This window comes from Microcaecilia unicolor, chromosome 3 (assembly GCF_901765095.1).
Source record: "Microcaecilia unicolor chromosome 3, aMicUni1.1, whole genome shotgun sequence".
NCBI lineage: Eukaryota > Metazoa > Chordata > Amphibia > Gymnophiona > Siphonopidae > Microcaecilia > Microcaecilia unicolor.
In genome coordinates this window covers 382,395,492-382,416,086 of record NC_044033.1, presented here as the reverse complement: position 1 = coordinate 382,416,086, position 20,595 = coordinate 382,395,492, and the positions used below count along the sequence as shown (strand labels likewise).

The 20,595-nt window shown below is 41.3% G+C and overlaps 1 protein-coding gene across 3 annotated transcripts in view; it reads right to left on the bottom strand.

Moving 5' to 3' along the window:
• The window catches only part of SELENOI (selenoprotein I), a 105,549-nt gene that overhangs the window by 27,281 nt on the left and 57,673 nt on the right, over positions 1-20,595 (bottom strand). For 2 of the 3 annotated variants that reach the window (XM_030198647.1, XM_030198649.1), the window contains exons 2-5: positions 20,328-20,396; positions 19,799-19,907; positions 4,851-4,925; positions 2,492-2,754 (exon numbers count right to left, since the gene is read on the bottom strand). In XM_030198647.1, coding sequence (XP_030054507.1) covers positions 2,492-2,754; positions 4,851-4,925; positions 19,799-19,907; positions 20,328-20,396 — 516 coding nt within the window. The remainder of the gene's footprint in view (positions 1-2,491; positions 2,755-4,850; positions 4,926-19,798; positions 19,908-20,327; positions 20,397-20,595) is intronic. The other variant, XM_030198648.1, reaches the window with a different exon arrangement.

Genomic DNA, 20,595 nt, shown 5'->3' with positions numbered 1-20,595 from the left:
AATCCTTGAAGCCTAGACCAGATATATTCCATGTATTAAAGGAAGGAAGGAAGGCCAAACGATGGCATGGTTAAAAAATAAGGTGAAGGAAGCTGTTAGAGCTAAAAGAAAATCCTTCAGAAAAAGCTAAAAGAAAATCCCTCAGAAAATGGAAGGCTCCAACTGAAAAAATAGGAAACAGCATAAGGAATGGCAAGTCAAATGCAAAGCGCTGATAAGGAAGGCAAAGAGGGACCTTTGGGGAAAAAAAAAAAAAAAAAAGAGAGATTGCGTTGGAAGCAAAGAGACTTTGAAAAGATGATTGCATTGGAAGCAAAAACATATCGTAAAAGCTTTAGGTATATTAGAAAAAAACAGTAAAAAATCAGTTGGACTGCTAGATGACTGAGGGGTAAAAGGGGCCACTCACGGAAGACAAGGCCATATCAAAGAGGTTAAATAAATTCTTTGCTTCAGTTTTCACTGAGGAAGATGTAGGAGAGATACCAGTGCCAGCAATGGCATTCAATGCGCATAATTCACAGAAACAAACAAATCTCTATAAACCTAGAAGACTGAATGGGGCAATTTGACAAACTACCTTTTTGAGATGAGATGCGCGATGCTCTCTCGATAAATCTTTACCGTTGAACCCTGAAGTAGGCAATGAAACGTTGGCTACCATAGATCACGGTCCCTCATTTTGAGTAAGAGGAGTGCAAGGAAGACCGGTGTGAAGCTAAGTACTTTTTCATACTGATGGAATATAATTTTGCAGTTTTGAAGCTAAGTACTCTCCCACATTGTTGAGGATTACAGTTGTGCAGTTTACATATTTGATAAATAAGTCTATCAGGAGGTTTTTTTATGCCAATTTTTAAGCCAATGATGAAGCAGCCCTGCTCTTCTTGCTTTTTGCAACTTTGAGCTTCGTGAGGCTGTTTCTTCCTGTAGTAACTACTGGTTAAGTATACTTAATGATATACATATACTTAATCACATGCATATACAAACATAATACATAAAGAGTTGTGATATTCTTACATACCCTCAAGGAGTTATCCTGTCAGTCACTTTCCCCAAAAGGTGTGAGGAAAGTTAAGTAACCTAATTTGGCAGTGTCTATTTGTTGAATTTATTTTCATTTCCCCCGTTTGCTAGCTCTAACTTTTATAGTTCACAGTGCAGCTTTTTTCTAGGGACTTTGTCAGACTTGTAACTCTACTCACTGAAATACGTTGCTGGGTGATCCCAGCATTTATCTCTAGTCTGTGAGCTTCATTTCTACGGTGGCAGTGTCTCTGGAAACCACCAGCAGCAGGACACTACCTAGAGGCAACAGGGAATCCCAGAGCCAGGCAGAAAGCTGCTAGTGTAGGTGGTAGTGTAACAGAAGCCTTTCCATGAACCAACTGGTTAACTTAGAGTGGGCATTAGGGGCAACAATAAAGCACTATATGGCACCTTCCTGCCTCCCCCCCCCCCCCCCACACACAATAAAATTAAAACCCAAAAAGCCACACATACATACACCTAACCACAATAAAAACTCAAGTAATCTGTCCTGCATTAAAAAATACCATCGATGCTGAAAAGCTGATATTTTAACTTTCCATTTTCATCTTTCAATGTGGTATATATCATTCAGTGTAAAAAATGTAACGAAGGATGCTATATTGGAGAAACAGGCCAGATGCTTAAGACAAGATTCAATTTACATAGACATCACATGAACAATACTGGTGCCAGTAGGGCTCCCATGCCTGTTGGTCAGCATTTTACAGGACCAGGACACTGTACCAGTGACTTCACAGTGAGAATCCTGAAAGGTAACTTTAAAACCCTACAAGAACATAAGAACTTTGAAGTCAGAATGATTGAATATTTAACACCCAACAGAAAGGACTTAACAAGGATCTGGGGTTTCTAGCCCATTATAAACCATAAAGCTTTATGTCTCTGTTGATCACCCCACCCCTCACCTATCCACACCCATTCTGTTAGAATATCAATGATATGCTTTGATGTACCCATGCATACCCCCTACCCACCCCCATCCTCCCACCCTGTCAGACTGTCATAGTAATGCTTGAATGTTTTCACTTATATACACTGTCAGCTAGCACATTTGCTTATTTCCGATCTGACGAAGAAGGGCAACCTTCGAAAGCTAATCAAGAAATGTATTAAGTTATGTCCAATAAAAAAGGTATCATCTTATTTTCTTTTCCATTTTTTTATTTTGTTTGATTTTTATTGATAAACCTTAAGAGTGGACTAACATGGCTACCACACTCCTCTACTTAACTTTCCATTGGAAAGAACTGTTCTAGAGAGGATCAGAGAGAGGAAAAACTTATTTTTAAAAGTCCCTCAAATAATTTGACTTCTTTCATATGGATACATTTAAAATATTTTGTCAAACACAAAGAAATATTAAGTGCAAATATGTTTGGTATATTATTTCAATCTTTACTCTTTCAGAGAAATAGAAGAGAAACCATGTACTTACCACCTGGCTAATATCATAGCCCCATGGAAGGAAGAGAATCCCTGTGTTGTATTTTTCCCAGTGAGAAAGAATGAAGGAAAACAAGACCACCCACAGGAGGAAGTAGAGCACAAAGACACTAACGCCAGACTTCCCTCGCCCAAAAATGGAGTACACAGTCACTACAAAATACACGCAGGCCCAGCTGTCGAGGCCATGGTCAAAGAGCTCCCCCAATGGGGTACTAGAATTGGTTCGTCGAGCTTGTTTTCCATCAACACCATCTGGTACAAAAAAAAAAAAAAAAAAGGTAAGCTTTACCACTAGGCTTCTTTTGGTTTATTTTCAAGTTCTTTTCCTTCTTCCGTAGGGATTAAGGCCTTTTTTTTTTTTTACAAAGCCACACTAGTAATTCCCAAGCGGCAAATGAGAGGACGCCCATAGGAACTAAATGGGCTTCCTCTCATTTACCGCACAGGAATCACTAGTGTGGCTTTGTAAAAGAGGCCCTAAATCTCTATTTTCTCCTCCTCTCCCACCACTGTTAGCTTCAAGCCAAACTGCCACCTTCACTACTCATCTTCTGTACTGGCGTTATACACCCAACAGTGCTTCAGTCACCATTGATTTACAGCACTATGGAGACTATTTACTTTCTAGCTGCATTCTTCACTTATATATTTATTATACTGGCAAATCTGTTCAAACACTGAAAAAGCTATAGAAAATTAAACTGTGCATATTATACACATACACACACATATATAAACAGGATTGAAACATATGGCACCCAAAGAGCTTGTGTTTCAATCCTCAGCAACCACTGCTGGTTTCCCTACCCATAAAAGCAAAATTACTTAGATTGGCCTGTGTTGGAAAACAGAAATGCTGGGCACATGAACCTTTGGTCTACTATGTTCTTATGACCAAATTAGTGCTGCAGTACAATTAGAATTTTTAATCATGATTAAAGGTATTTTTATTTCATTACTTCCCACTGAAGCTCCTTGTGACTCTGGGAAAGTCACTTAACCCTCCATTGCTCCAGGTAAAAAATATGTACCTATATATAATACGTAAATTGCTTTGACTGTAACCACAGAAAGTCAGTATATCAAATCCCATCCCCCCTTCCCTAAAGGACTGATATCTCCCTTCTTCCCTCCCACCCCCAGATAAGACATATCTCCTTTTCTCTTCCTTCCCTCCTGCTCTTCCCCCAGGTCCATTATCTTTCTCTCTCTCTCACTTTCCTTCCTCTCCTCCATTCCCATGAATAACGACACAAACTTGGTGATGAGCAGCACCAAGCTCTTCTTCGTGGCTGGTGGAGCTCGCTGCCTCGGCCATAACTTCCGTCGGTGGCCCCTCCAGTTCTGCTCATGGGTCTGTAAGTTCACTCCCCTCCCCCCATCCAGGGTTCAGCATCTGCCCTCCCCTCCATCCCCCCCTCCCTCCACCAGTCTACCTGAAAGGAGGTCTTCTGTTGATCTTCGGCAGCGTTACACACATGTTCCCTGATTCTATATAGCACGACCAGATACGTGCACACAATTTAATTACTTAACAAGCCAATCTGCGCTGATAGTTGCCACTTAATAAGCAATTGACTTTAATTGGCATTAATTAGAATTTACACGCACAACTTGCTAGGCATACTCTGTAAAGTGGTGCGTGTAAACTCTAGTGTGTGCTGCCAAAAAGGAGGCGTGGCTGTAGGCATTCCAAAAATCTACATGCAGGGTTACAGAATATACCTGCTCTGCACTCAATGTAGGCTCTGGTATTTACACCAAGTTTTACTTGGCGTAAATGGATGCCTAGAGTTAGGCGTTAGGTGTATTCTATAAACCCGCTAGATGTACTCTATAAACCGCGCCTAAACCTAGGCGCGATTTACAAACTATGCTTAGGCAGAAATATTTTCAGTGCCGATTTTTCAGTTGCCATATATAGAATCTAGTCCATGCTGCCTGTGGCCTGCTCAAAATCTTTCCTTCTGGCCCGTCCCACCGTCTGTAACATTATTTCCTGTTTCTGCATGGGTGAAATGGGTCAGAGGGAAAGCTTCGGACGAGGCTGCAGGCAGCATATATGCAAAGCTGGCCCTGGCGAGGATCAACGGAAGACCACCTTTAAGGTACACTGGCATGTGGAGAAGGGGGGTGATGTGATGTTGAATCACGAATGGGGAGAAAGATGTTGGATTGTGCCAAGGAGAGGGGTTTGTAGTCGAAAAGCAGATGAGATGTTTGGAAATGAAAAGAGATGCTGCAATGTGATTAATGCACTAATCATGATTAAAATTAATCACAGAGTTAACTGTGATTAAAATTCAGCCCTAGGCCAAACACAAGCATTTTTCATGATTTCCACTTACCTAGAGTATATGCTGTGAAGTTGAGAATACCAACTACAATCCATACCCAGGCAGGAATATGCTGCTGACCTAGTGCCGATTAAAAAAAAAAAAATAATAATAATTAAGCATGCAGATACAGAAGGCAGAGCTTAAAAACATGTCACAGTACATATTAGCATCTCTTTTCAAATTCCACATTACAGAATAGCCCACTACACGAGGCAATATATATTTAAAATTATATCCACACTATCTTCACCTAGGTGGTTTACAATATACATAATAAAAACAAAACTGCACAACAAATAAGAATTATTTTTAAGATACAATGGATACTTTAAAACATATAATAACCATTATCTGTCCAAGTGCAAGGCCAGACTTGTTCTGACCTGGTTTTACAGCCTGCCTCACTGACACAGACTATAATTACTGTGAATTCTTTTGGATTCATATTAGTTAAATGAGACTTTTATTAGAAGTTCACTTTAAATGGAGAGTGTATAAGTCATTACTGTCTAAGACACACAATGATTAAGCTATACACCTATCTACAGTAAAAAAGAAACAATCATTACATCACTGGTCACTACATCCAAGCAACGCCAAGAGTCTCTTGACCAAGAAAAGAAGCAATAATACATCATAATATACATCACTGGTCATTAATTTCTAGGTCCAGGCTCTTATCAGCTGGGGGGCCCGTTCACAGCGAAACCTGGATACTCTTGGTCAGGAAATACAGTTCTCTGTGCAGCATGTACGTTTACTCAAAGACGAGCTCCCCCAATTTCACTGGCAAAGATTTCCCTTTTTATTAGGCTTAGAACTCATTTTCAGAGTTAAGGAAAATTACAGAATGCATGAAAACAAGCCATAATGTGGGAATGTGGTCACTCGTTTCTCTGTCCAGGTGGCAAACCTGAACTCGAAACATGCTCCACCTCTCCCCACACATAGCTGTGTCTTATCTTCTTACACATTCCACATCATTTTCACATGAACAGAATGATCACTTTAATGAGAGAGTGCACTGTCGGTCACTCAGAGTTGAAAATCAATCTTTAAAATCCTTTAAAACATACTACCACCTTTGATAGTACCACCATTTCTGTATCCGATTTTCCAAACATTAAGGATCAATACAGTAGTTCCCAAACCTGTCCTGCAGGATTTCCAGTCAGGTTTCAGGATATTCACAAGAGATCTGGTTGCACTGCTTTCACTGCATACAAATTTGTGGATATCCTGAACTGGATAGGGGTCTCTCCCAAGGCAGTTTTGAGAAGCACTGCTAATAAGATAAAATGGTAAAGGTTCCTGCTAAAAATGGGTATAAAAATCAAAGATGGGGGTGTGAGAGTTAAGGTGCCACTACAGCTGCTTAAAGTTTTGGTTTGTTTCCTTTACCTTTTACGTAATGGCACCTAAGCAGAAGGGTAGGCTACAAACTGACCCACCTGTTTCTGCTTCTAACCCTGCTCAGCAGCGTATTAAAGACTTCCTCGTATAGACTTCCACCAGGGCATCTTCAGGAGCTGAATGCCTTGCTCTCTGGTCAACTATGGCTGCAGGGAACTCTACACTTGTAATGGGATCATCTGTGGAACATGCAGTTGCTGCAGTAACTTTATAATCAATTATCGATCTGTGGTGCACTGGTGAGGCTTGAAAGTACAGTCTCCAAGTGTTCTTCAGATGTTGCGTCTTTAATAGTATCTTTGGGAGTGCTGACCCAGGAAAATGAAACTCTGGAGACTGACCATCACAACAGAGTTAAAATAGTAGAAAAAGGGTTCAAGATAAATTTGGAGGTGAATGCTCTATTTAATTTAATACATTCATACCCTACATAACCATCAACATAGCTCAGGGTGGGGAACAAACGAAGACAAACACAAAAAAACAAACAATAATGGCCAAAGAATAACTTGGGTCACAAATCAGGAAAAAGAGGTTACAATCATATCAATAAGAATCTCAAAGGTTGATGCTAAGAACAAATCAAAGGCTTTAACTAAAAAAAAATAATAATAATATAAAAAAATGATGTAATACTATAAATTGTAAAACTTCCTAAACTGTCAAAGTCTAAGTCACGACAAAACTTGTTATATTGTTGTTGTTAACGCAGGTGTAGAGGTAAGAGTTCCATAGCTGAGGGCCGATATCCACTATACTACTTTTCATGCAGGAGGCTAAATAAAACTCTTTAGCTGAGAGTAAGGCAACTTTCCATTGATTCCTGGAACATAAACTTCATGCTGGAACATACCAGGAGGCCAACCAATAGGCCATATAAAATGGGGCCAAACCATGAATAATTTTAAAAACAAATTAAAACTTTAAGCATTATTCTTGCTTGAATAGGCAACTAATGTAACGTAATTAAACTGTCCCATTTACCCACTAAAATCATTTTAGCTGCCACATTTTGTAATGTGGAGCCTGGCCACCTGAACCTGAGGTAATCCCTAAATAATTGTTACAGTAGTTACAGTACTAGTTTTTTATAAGCTCCACGCCCTGATGTGGGAGTCATATGAAGCTAGGACTCACCACAAGAGACATTTATCATCAATTTGGGAACCTTACTTGTTTGTACTCAATATCTTTCAAAGCGAGAAGTCAAGTTTTGAATGCCTCTCAGGGAAACTCTCAGGTACCTTCATAATCAGTAGGGGAGGGGGTAGTGGGGGGGGAGGGGACTGTTGGTCCTTGGTAGATTCGAGGTCAGAGTCCAGACCTCAAGCAGCTTAAGGTTATTATCTGCAGATGGTAATAGGTTTCCAATAGAAAGGGGGGTGTTTATGGGAAGAAATGGGGATGTTAATTTTCATTATTCAATATGTTTAACTTCGTATATTATGTCTTCACTGCACTTGTTATGGCTATAGTCAATAAAAAGAATCTTTAATAATGAAAGTCCACCAAGAAGTCTTGTCTCATGAGCGCAAATTCGTTCACCGCCACTGTCTGATCCCAGCTCCTCCTTTGACCAAGGAACTTACCTCTGACATCTTAGCTGCTTCTCAGCTGCCATGCAGTGCCTTGCTGCTTCCACCATCCTTCATGGCTGCCTGGTATTTAAACTTATTGAGCTGTTTGGTTGTTGTTTTTTTTTTCTTGTGGCTTTGCAGGCACGTTACTTGGGTTGCGCTTTTGGAGCCCTCAGGAGGTTTTAATTCGCTTTTTTTCAGCCATATCAGAGCTCTAACTTTCTATTTATTTTAAAAACTTATATACCACCTATAACTAGGTGGTTTCCATAAAAGCATTCATATTCAGCCACAAATACAAAAACATTACTCAGCATCAACAGCAGACTCATGTATAATTACCAAAATGCAGAAACAAGCTTTGTTTTCAAAAGTTTTTTAAACTGCTTAAGGTCAGAGCATCACTGAAGCTGGCCAGATAGTTCATTCCACAAGGAAATTTCAGCGAACAGAAAAGTCAAAGCTCTTGTATCAGCATACTGCAATTGCATTACTGCATCAATAGAACTTTGAGCCACTTTGAGTCTGCTTAATGTGGGAAAAAGTGGGGTATAAATGTTTATATATATATATATATATATATATATATATATATATATATATAAAACTCACCCTCAATGTTCTGAAGACAGTGACGTAAGTGAAGACAAGCCCTGACTTCCTTCAAAAAGGTTCGAAGGTTCGTGGTGGTGAAGCCACCAAAATCACTCCTGGCCCCGGCCCTCGAGGGCGGAGCAATGGCAGAACAACGAAGGGGTTCGCAGGGAGGGTGGGAAATCGCTACGGGCCCCGCCCTCAAGGGCGGAGCAATGGCAGAACCACCAAGGGGTTGGCAGGGAGGTGGGAAATCGCTACGGGCCCCGCCCTCGCGTCAAACGTCATGACTTTGAGGGCAGAGCAATGCCACAACAACGAAGGGGTTGGCAGGGGGGGTGTTGCCGACGAAAACCTTGCTAGCGCCCATTTCATTTGCTCAGAAACGGGCCTCTTTTACTAGTAAACAAATAAACTATGCATAGTCGATGACATCATTTTCCTCTCTATTTTCTTATTTTCAATTATTTCATTATTTGCTTCACCTGTATTTCTCCCCCATTCTTTATATTGTGGTCTGATGCAGATAAACTATTCCTTTTCTCATTTCTTCTAATCTTTTTCTATTAATGCTTTGGGTCAATCCTGGACCGAGTTTCTTCTGCAAGTCGGTACTTGTGGTATGTTAATTTATAATTTAAAAAGATACAATTAGAGATAAGGTTCTCGCTCTTGTCCACCTGATTTGATTCTGAATGATGGTAAATATGCCCTGGAAAGTACATAAGTACATAAGTAGTGCCATACTGGGAAAGACCAAAGGTCCATCTAGCCCAGCATCCTGTCACCGACAGTGGCCAATCCAGGTCAAGGGCACCTGGCACGCTCCCCAAACGTAAAAACATTCCAGACAAGTTATACCTAAAAATGCGGAATTTTTCCAAGTCCATTTAATAGCGGTCTATGGACTTGTCCTTTAGGAATCTATCTAACCCCTTTTTAAACTCCGTCAAGCTAACCGCCCGTACCACGTTCTCCGGCAACGAATTCCAGAGTCTAATTACACGTTGGGTGAAGAAAAATTTTCTCCGATTCGTTTTAAATTTACCACACTGTAGCTTCAACTCATGCCCTCTAGTCCTAGTATTTTTGGATAGCGTGAACAGTCGCTTCACATCCACCCGATCCATTCCACTCATTATTTTATACACTTCTATCATATCTCCCCTCAGCCGTCTCTTCTCCAAGCTAAAAAGCCCTAGCCTTCTCAGCCTCTCTTCATAGGAAAGTCGTCCCATCCCCACTATCATTTTCGTCGCCCTTCGCTGTACCTTTTCCAATTCTACTATATCTTTTTTGAGAATGTAAAATAAACTGAGGCAGAGGGTTTTTTTCTTTTAAGGCAACATGTAGGATAAAAGTTTTAATAAACTGATATTGTGCCCAGTACATGGGAGCCAGACCTGGTTGCGAAATGCAGCCTTTACCTTTGCTCCATTATCTGTAATGTAAAAATTGTTTTGATGATCTGCATCAAAACAATCTGAATTGTACTCACGTCTGACCCAGGTCAGTCAACTTTGCTTCCTCCATGTATTTTGTAGTCAAGATATTTGCCGAACGCTCTCAGTTCAAATTAATGTGATGTACAATTACAGTGATGTAGCTGGTGTTGGTTGATGGGTCCACATAGAGGTTGTCATTGCCAATCTCATGAAGTCCAGACAATTGCTCCTTCAGCTTAATTTTCTCAGTGTCAGCCAAGATGGATAAATGACGTGACAGTTTGAGTGCTGGCAGAACGTCACCAATTGGCACATTTCCATATTTTGCCTCCATTAAATCAACTTTGACACCAAAGCTTTAAAACCTGTGCCTTCGATAATGGTGAATGGCCTAATATTTTTAGCACACACGTTTCAGCACAGGCGTTGACAATAGTGTTCTTATCTAAAATCGTAGGCTTTGGTCAGTCCGGCATTTTTTGAAAGCCTGGCATTGAAGTTATAGTTTGTGTCCCTTTGACCTTGTTCTTTTGTGCGTGACATGACTTCAGATGAGCTTCCAAACCACTCATGCTGTCCTGTGACTTCAATTTCAGCACACCACAGCATTGCACATAAACAATGTGAAAGCAAAGTCCGCCAATGTTGATCTTTTCATAATAAGACTACACATTGCGCTGGCCTTTGCATTTCGTATACAAGACACATTCGCTTTTACGAGACGCATTTGCTTTTTGAATTTAGCAATTTTTCAACATCATATTTTTTCAAAAAAATTTCATTACCTGCAACAGGGGTCTGTTAAAACAACATAAACAGTACATATATAAAAACTGAACAATTCAAAGTAGTTAATACATAAATAATATATAAATGAATTATGAAGCAATGTATAATCAAATACATATAAAATCAAACAGCCAAAACAATATCACAAAATATTTAAAAAGAATTCTTGAAAGAGGAAAGTGTACATAACGGTAAAAATTTTTTAATCAAACTAATTTTTTGTTTTAAACCTGAGCTTCCCCACAGAAGCCCTGATCACAGTGTACATGGTGCTGGAATGAAGGCCCAAACTGGCTACTGCAGGGCCCATTGGCTGCAGGGGATGGGGGAAGGGGAGGCCACCAGCTAATTTAAAGGCAGCACTGGACCAATGTGTGCACGCCATGGGGGCAGGTATGAGCGAGGCTGGGCAGACAGACTGCAGAGATGTGTTGAAAAGTTTAGTGGGTGGAAGTCTCCAGTGACTGACTCCCAACTAGCAGCTCACAAGAGGCACTTCCTGTTCACACGGATGAGGAATTAATGTGAGAGCTGTGCAGGCTAACCTGATTGGTGATCCTTGGAGACTGGGTGGGCCTGAGCCTAGACTGCATGGCTGAGCCCACCCATAGCTCTGCCCCTGCCCATAGCTGCCCCCATTACCATGGAATTACCATTATTTCGTTCCCAGTTGCCACAGCACTACCTCATAACACTTAACCATTACTGCAGTATTACCATGCAATTTTTTTTATTGTTCCCCATTACTACAGTAATTACCACATTTTCTGCAGTATCACCGTAGTGGCTGTTAATGCGTCACTCTCTAGTATAAATTTCTAGCAGTTTTGGTCTCGATACCACTGGAATCTTTATATACTACTAGTAAAAAAGCCCCGTTTCTGATGCAAATGAAACGGGGGCTAGCAAGGTTTTCTTCTGTGTGCATGTGGGAGTGTGTGTGTCCCTGCCCTCTGGCCTCTCTCCCCTCCCCCCTCTGAGTCCTTCACTGTTACAGAGCGAGCGATTTGATTTCGTGCTTTGCTGTTTTCCTTCACTGACTGTTTGTGTTACAGAGAGGGCGGGGCAGACACTCTTGGGGAAACCGGATACCTCTCCCCCTTCACACTTCCGGCTGGAGGCTTCATAGAACGTTGGTGTTGCCTTTTATATAGAGAGATGATATTGTTTACCAATCCTAGGCCCCTGCCTCAGACGTCACATTTCATTAAAACAATAGATTTTTGCACTCTTATGCAATGTTTTTTTCTTGTGTTAAATATCAAGAGAATGCCATAGAACAGAGATGCAATTTCCATTTACAATGAGACAAGCAAGTTGTCTGCAGATACAACCAAAGTAGCAAAATGGGCTGCTGGTGGTACAAGGCACAGATGCTTCAAACATCAGCTGGACTAAGTTTGCATCCCTCCCTCATACAAATGTTGCATTGTTCACACTCTTCTATGCAGCCTAGGAAGGGAAGCACACTAATAGCCAACGATGCATGGAGAAGGAGACACACACACACTACCATATCATCACAATATTTAAAGTGCTGAATTTGGATACTCTTGGGGCTAAATTTAGTGATAGGAAAAAAATAAAAAGCTATATCTGCTTCATGAAAAATAGTACTGTTAATACAGGGCACCCTTGAGCGTAAGTCTAGCTGTAGGGTCTGTTACTTAACAGCACTCTCTTTGTACATCAAGTCGAGATAAACGTTAATTTTGTATCAAATGCCTGCTTTCTGCAGGCTAAGTATTTTGAATTCCAAACCCCTTACGAGTTTTAATAGCTCTGTATTCAAGGAGGAGAATAATTTGGGATTGATCATTGTTATTGAGGCTAGTCTGATTTTCTCTCTGCGTACAAAGCAATCGGCAGTGAAGATCAGCTGGATAGGCAATGAAAACAGGACGTCATCTGCTTGCTCTCCTCCTTCATTTCCAGTGCTTCCATATAAAGTAGGAATTTGCCTGGAGTGCCCTCTCAGGGAAGGTGGTGGAGTCAAAATTGGTGACGGAATTCAAAAACGCAAGGGATAAACACAAAGGATCCTTACACGAAAAAGGATGGAACGAAAACAAACATGTTGGTGCTTAGATGGGCAACTCAGGTAGTAGTGAAGTAAGGCCAGTATTGGGCAGACTTCTACAGTCTGTGTCCCAAATATGGCAGATGGCCAGGAGAGGGTTTTGATGGCAACTTCAGAAATTGAGAAGTAGGACCAATGCCGGGCAGACGTCTACATTCTGTGCACTGAGGAAAGCAGGGTCACGTTAACCTAAAGGTTGATAGTGAGTAAAAACATTGTCAGTTTGCAACATTGTTACATTGCTGGTTTAATCAAGTATTGACAATGAATGTGAATATCCAAAGTTATAAAACCACTCTCATGATTGTACGACTACCCTGTTTATGATGCCAGTAGTTGGTCATAACAGAGTATAAGCTGTATGGAGTGACAGGTGCGGCTCTGGCTGCCTTATCAGGCCATGCAGGTCATCGCTCATCATAATACTATGTAACTATGTATATACTGTACTTTCAGATTGAGCTTGGAGCAGGATAGTATCAGAGAATGACACGGGAACCAGGTTTGTCCCCGACCTGTCCCCATGGGCTCTGTCTTCATCCCCATCCCATCCCCGCAGGTTCTATCTCTGTCCCCGTCTCATCCCTGCAGGCCTCGTCTCAGTCCCATCTCCGTGGTCTCTGTCCTCATCTGCAGAAGCCTCAAGCACTTATGATTTTATATTTAAATCTTTTCATTAATTACAAAAAGGAACAATATGCTGTGCAACTGTTTATAAATCACAAATAGAAAACAACAACAACGAGCAACTATAATAACCCCCCCCCCCCCCACACACACACAATCACAACCCTTTACCCTTCCAGCCCCAACACTAGCTGACTACCCCAAGGAATACTAATCCATCCTGTTAAAATGTCCAGGGGTAAAAAACACAACCCGCTCTGTATGCCCTAGTGGGGGAGACATATGCCATATGAAGCACTGTTATGATTTTTTAATTTCTGGATAAATAAGTCACCAACAATCTCAGGATTCAGTCTAGCTCTCCTGTCTTCCACTGTCCTTCCTGCAATAGAAGATATCTTCTTAGAAGATATGCTGCTAGCAGGAATGTACAGGATCCCCTATACAACATAGTAACATAGTAACATAGTAGATGACGGCAGAAAAAGACCTGCACGGTCCATCCAGTCTGCCCAAGATAAACTCATGTGTATACCTTACCTTGATTTGTACCTGTCTTTCTCAGGGCACAGACCGTATAAGTCTGCCCAGCAGTTTTTCCTGCCTCCCAACCACCTGTCCCGCCTTCCATCACCGGCTCTGGCACAGACCGTATAAAAGTCTGCCCTCCCCTATCCTCGTCTCCCAACCACCAACCCCTCTTCCCCCCACCTGCTCTGCCACCCAATTGTAGCTAAGCTTCTGAGGATCCATTCCTTCTGCACAGGATTTCTTTATGCACATCCCACGCATGTTTGAATTCTGTTACCGTTTTCATCGCCACCAACTCCCGCGGGAGGGCATTCCAAACATCCACCACCCTCTCCGTGAAAAAATACTTCCTGACATCTTTTTGAGTCTGCCCCCCTTCAATCTCATTTCATGTCCTCTCGTTCTACCACCTTCCCATCTCCGGAAAAGATTCGTTTGCGGATTAATACCTTTCAAATATTTGAACATCTGTATCATATCACCCCTGTTCCTCCTTTCCTCCAGGGTATACATGTTCAGGTCAGCAAGTCTCTCTTCATACGTTTTGGAACGCAAATCCCATACCATCCTCGTAGCTTTTCTTTGCACCACTTCCAATTTTTTGACATCCTTCGCAAGGTACGGCCTCCAAAACTGAACACAGTACTCCAGGTGGGGCCTCACCAACGTCTTATACAGGGGCATTAAAACCTCCCTTCTTCTGCTGGTCACACCTCTCCCTATACAGCCTAGCAATCTTCTAGCTACGGCCACCGCCTTGTCACACTGTTTCGTCGCCTTCAGGTCCTCAGATACTATCACCCCAAGATCCCTCTCCCCGTCCGTGCCAATCAGACTCTCCCCACCTAACACATACGTCTCCCTTGGATTTCTACTCCCTAAGTGCATCACTTTGCATTTCTTCGCATTGAATTTTAATTGCCAAACGTTAGACCATTCTTCTAGCTTCTTCAGATCTTTTTTCATGTTTTCCACTCCCTACGGGGTGTCCACTCTGTTGCAAATCTTGGTGTCATCCGCAAAAAGGCAAACTTTACCTCGTAACCCTTCGGCAATGTCACTCACAAATATATTGAACAGAATCGGCCCCAGCACCGATCCCTGAGGCACTCCACTACTCACCTTTCCCTCCTCCGAGCAAACTCCATTCACCACCACCCTCTAGCGTCTGCCCGTCAACCAGTTCCTAATCCAGTTCACCACTTCGGGTCCTATCTTCAGCCCATCTAGTTTATTCAAGAGCCTCCTGTGGGGAACCGTGTTGAAAGCTTTGCTGAAATCTAAATAGATTACGTCCATAGCACGTCCTTGATTTAATTCTCCCGTCACCCAGTCAAAGAATTCAATGAGATTTGTTTGGCACAATTTCCCTTTGGTGAAACCATGTTGTCTCGGATCTTGCAACTTATTTGCTTCCAGGAAATTCACTATCCTTTCCTTCAGCATCGCTTCCATTACTTTACCAATAACCGAAGTGAGGCTTACCGGCCTGTAGTTTCCAGCCTCTTCCCTATCCCCACTTTTGTGAAGAGGGACCACCTCTGCCGTTCTCCAGTCCCTCGGAACCTCTCCCGTCTCCAAGGATTTATTAAACAAATCTTTAAGAGGACCCGCCAGAACCTCTCTCAGCTCCCTCAATATCCTGGGGTGGATCCCATCCGGTCCCATGGCTTTGTCCACCTTTAGCTTTCCAAGTTGTTGATAAACACTCTCTTCCGTGAACAGTGCTCTATCCGCTCCATTCTCAGGTGTACTTTTGCCAGTCCCTAGCGGTCCTTCTCCAGGATTTTCTTCTGTGAAAACAGAGCAAAAGTATCTATTTAGCAAATTGGCTTTTTCTTCATTTTCTACATAGCGTTTTGTTGTATCTTTTAGTCTCACAATTCCGTTTTTAGTCTTTCTCCTTTCACTAATATACCTGAAGAAGTTTTTGTCTCCCTTTCTTACATTTCTAGCCATTTGTTCTTCTGCTTGCGTCTTCGCCAGATGTACCTCTCTCTTGGCTTCTTTCAGTTTCATCCGGTATTCCTCCCCGTGTTCCTGTTCTTGAGATTTTCTATATTTCTGGAACGCCAACTCTTTAGCCTTTATTTTCTCAGCCACTTGCTTGGAGAACCATATCGGTTTCCTTTTTCTTTTGCTTTTAGTTACTCTCCTTACATAAAGGTCTGTGGCCCTATTTATTCCTTCTTTCAGCCTGGACCACTGTCCTTCCACTTCTCGTACGTCCTCCCAGCCCATCAGCTCCTTTCTCAGGTATTCGCCCATTTTACTAAAGTCAGCACGCTTGAAATCCAGGACTTTGAGTTTAGAGTGTCCGCCCTGCACTTCAGCCGTCATATCAAACCAAACCGTTGGATGGTCACTGCTTTTCAGGTGTGCACCCACTCTGACATTTGACACACTATTCCCATTTGTGAGCACCAGATCCAACGTTGCTCCCTCCCTCGTGGGTTCCGTCACCATTTGTGTGAGCAGAGCACTTTGGAAAGCATCCACAATCTGTCTACTTCTTTCAGATTTGGCAGATGGAACCTTCCAATCTACATCTGGCAGATTAAAATCTCCCAACAACAGCACCTCTCTTTTCTTCGCCAACTTATGAATATCAGCGATCAGATCTTTATCTAGTTCCTCCAATTGTGTTGGGGGTCTGTAGACAACGCCCACGTGGAAAGAGGTTCCATCCTCTCTTTTTAAGGTGATCCATATCGCTTCTTCCTTTCCCCAGTTTCCTGTCATTTCAGTCGCTGCGATATCATTTCTCACATACAGAGCTACTCCTCCACCTTTACGCCCCTCTCTGTCCTTCCTAAAAAGATTATAGCCTGGTATGTTTACATCCCATTCATGGAAACCATTGAGCCATGTCTCTGTGACTGCAACTATGTCCAAGTCTGCCTCCAACATCAGGGCTTGAAGGTCATGAATTTTATTGCTTAGACTATGAGCATTTGTGGTCATCGCTTTCCATCTACATTTCCTAGTATGTGTTTTGGTTTTAGTGATTTGGGGGTGTCTTTTCTCTTTGGGTACCTTCTTATCTTTTTGTTCCACCTTCCTTGGTTTTTGTTCTGCCTCAGTTTTATTTTCAGGAACATCGCAATGCTGTAGTGGAGCAAAAGAATTTTGTAGTGGCAACACTTGTGCTGGTGGATGCTTTTGTGTCACATGACGAAGTCTGCCTGAGCCTACTGTGAACCATCTGTTCTTATGTGGTTTTATTCTTTGAGGCAGTGGTGAGAAGTTATGATCCGGCACAGTCCTATAAGTTGCTTTAATTGCATCTAATTCCTGCATTACTTTACAGAGCTCTTGTTTTAAAGTAGATAGCTGAAGACAGATAGGACAAGCTTTCAGTCTCCAGATGATTTGCCTTGAAACTAAAGCACCACAATTATTGCAGAGAATAAAAGTCATCCTGATTGGTTGAAATGGGTATGAACAGGTGTACTATGTTGGAGTTAACAGGCTGCAAGACTGCCTGTGTATGATTGAGGAGTAAAGTTAATGAGGTTTGGTTTGGCTATAAATGAGTGGAAAACCCTGGGATGGGTGGGATTATAAGTCCCCAAGTGTCAGCTAACTGCTGTTTTATCAAGGGAATTCTCTAGCTGGGTGGGACCAGGACCAAAGAATTTCCAATTGAATTAACCTTTCAAATTGTCTAAGAATTATAACTTTTTAATCTAAATATTCCCAATAATTACAGCTGTGTAAAATGTTACTTTTGAGTCTCAAATGAATTCAATGCTGTTTTAACAGCCTCTCCTCTCTCTTCCTATCAATCAGAGCTTGGCAGGACAAGATAGAAAGAAATAAAAGGTTTCACAGGGCTAATTAATTAATTAAGCAATAAGCATTAAATTTAAGAGAAGAATCAGGTATCTCACCTCTAGCCTGAAAGTTGAGAAGTTTGGACTTTATTTTAAAGTCAGAATTTACTTTAGTGTGCAGGGGTCCAAATAACCTCTAGCCTGAAAGTTGAGAAGTTTGGACTTTATTTTAAAAAGCTATTAATTACTACTCTAACTGATAAAACCAATACTGTGTACGTATGCTGCAGAAGCTGGAATGTTTGAAAATATAAGCGGTATCAAATAAAATGTTACAACAGTAAAGAACGACAGTGTAGATACAGCAGCTCATTGGTTTGCTTGCTTTGTTTTGGGTGAACAGAGATGATGGCTGCGGAGAGGAGAGGGAAAGGGAGATTAGTTGGCTTCATTTATTTTAATTCATTTATCCAGTCCTTACATGCACATGGTTTAGCTTTTCAAACCCAAAGGTGAATCCCAAGGGTGGTTGCACAACCAGGCACAAACTGTGTTGTTTCTAACTTTGCTTGTTTTGGACTGCAAGCATTTTGGATGTACTCTGTAGAAGCTGTTGTTTACTTTTACAATGTGTGTATGGATGCCTGTTCTGTGTGCATGTGATAATGTCTGAATAACCGTCTATACAAGTTTTGCTAGTTGTGGCCAGCATGTTTGCTGTTTTTCCAAAAAAATCTAAATATCCTAGTCTGCAAACATAACAGCTTAAGGTTCATTAACAGGCTTTAAAGTAGAAAATGACACAAAGTTTGTCTATATCCCCACAGGCTCTGTTCCCATTCTCGCGGTTACCACGGGTCCCCTTTGTCATTCTCTAGATAGAATATATGTCTCATCTGTATCTCTTGGTTGTAAGTACATAAGTACATAAGTGTTGCCATACTGGGACAGACCGAAGGTCCATCAAGCCCAGTATCCTTTTTCCAATAGTGGCCAATCCAGGTCACAAGTACCTGGCAAGTTCCCAAAACAGTACAATGCATTTTATACTGCTTATCCCAGAAATAAGCAGTGGATTTTCCCAAGTCCATCTTAATAATGGCTTATGGACTTTTCTTTTAGGAAGTTATCCAACCCTTTTTTAAACCTTGCTAAACTAACTGCTTTTACCACATTCTCTGGTAACGAATTCCAGAGTTTAATTACATGTTGAGCAAAGAAATATTTTCTCCGATTTGTTTAAAAATTTACCACTTTGTAACTTCATTGCATGCCCCTTAGTCCTAGTATTTTTGGAAAGAGAAAAGAAGCGATTCATGTCTACCCATTCCACTCCACTCATTATTTTACAGACCTCTATCATATCTCCCCTCAGCTATTTTCTCTCCAGGATGAAGAGCCCCAGCGATTCAGCTTTTCATAGGGAAGTTGTCCCATCCCCTTTATCATTTTTGTCACCCTTCTCTGTACCATTTCTAATTCCACTATATCTTTTTTGAAATGCGGTGACCAAAATTGCGCACAATATTTGAGGTGCGGTCGCACCATGGAGCAATACAAAGGCATTATAATGATCTCATTTTGGTTTTCCATTCCTTTCCTAATAATACTTAACATTCTATTTGTATTCTTAGCCACTGCCGCACACTGACACTGAGCAGAGGGTTTCAATGTATCATCAATGATGACACCTAGATGACTTTCCTGATCGGTGGCTTCCAATGTGGAGCCTTGCATCACATAACTATAGTTTGGGTTCCTATTTCCCACATGCATCACTTTGCAGTTGCTCACATTAAACGTCATCTGCCATTTGGATGCCCAGTCTCCCAGTCTTGTAAGGCCAGTTTACTTGTTCCTTTCTGATAATACATCAAAAAAGCTACTTGGACTAAAACAATTAAAAAAAAAAAAAAAAAAAAAAAAGCTTAAATTATGTTTGGCTGCTTCACAGCAAGAAAGGATTTCATACCATTATCCTTGATACTCCAGCAGAACAAAATTAGTCCTTGCCTCCAATACACACACTACATACTAAAGCATCAAACAGCATAGGTATCAGATTTTCTACAGTGGCTATGTTTCAGGGGTCACATGTATTACAATAAATCATCCAGTCTCTTACCTGATGCATTAAAGTCTGGATCATAGAAAGCCATAAGGAAGAAGTTGAAGACAAGCAGCAGAAACCCACAAAAGGTTATCAAGTTAGGTGCCAGCCATCTGGGGAAAATCTGTACAAAATTATATATAGAAAGACTGAAGTACACATATAATAGACTTGTGTGCTGTCAGCAATAAAAGTCAGTCTCTCCTAAAAGATTTTTTTCATTTTTTTAATGTCATATGTATTCATTCCCATTTTCTTAAACACATAGTTCTCTCCCTACCCCCACCCCAAATTCTCCTTAGGGAAGTGGCCTATATATCCATGTATCCCCAAAACATCCATACAGGCACTTATAGTTCTCCTAGGCTCTCAAATTTCATGTTCTGCATTACTCAAGAGCATAAAGAGCAAATACTATTTCCACCCCTCAGCCTGACTACACATGTCCTATGGCACCACATCAGGGGCTGTGAACAAGTTACAGGTCAGGTGATCAAACAGATTCAGCACCCTTTCAAACAACCATCCTCAAAGAAAGTCTTACCTTAACTATAGCATTCCAAAAAGGATGCATGACATACAAGGAGAGTGGGTTGGTGTCTACAGCACTATACTGTAAAAAAAAAAAAAAAAGATAAGTGTATTAAAAATTCTGAGAGATGCTGACACCTCACACACAAAATTCAGAACGCTGGCTCCATTTCATTAGCCATTATGAAGCTTGAGACTCCACTGGGAATTATGGGGGCAATTCCATAACAGGGCATCCCCTTTTAGGTGTCCCAAATGATGCACAGAAAGTGTCTGTCCTA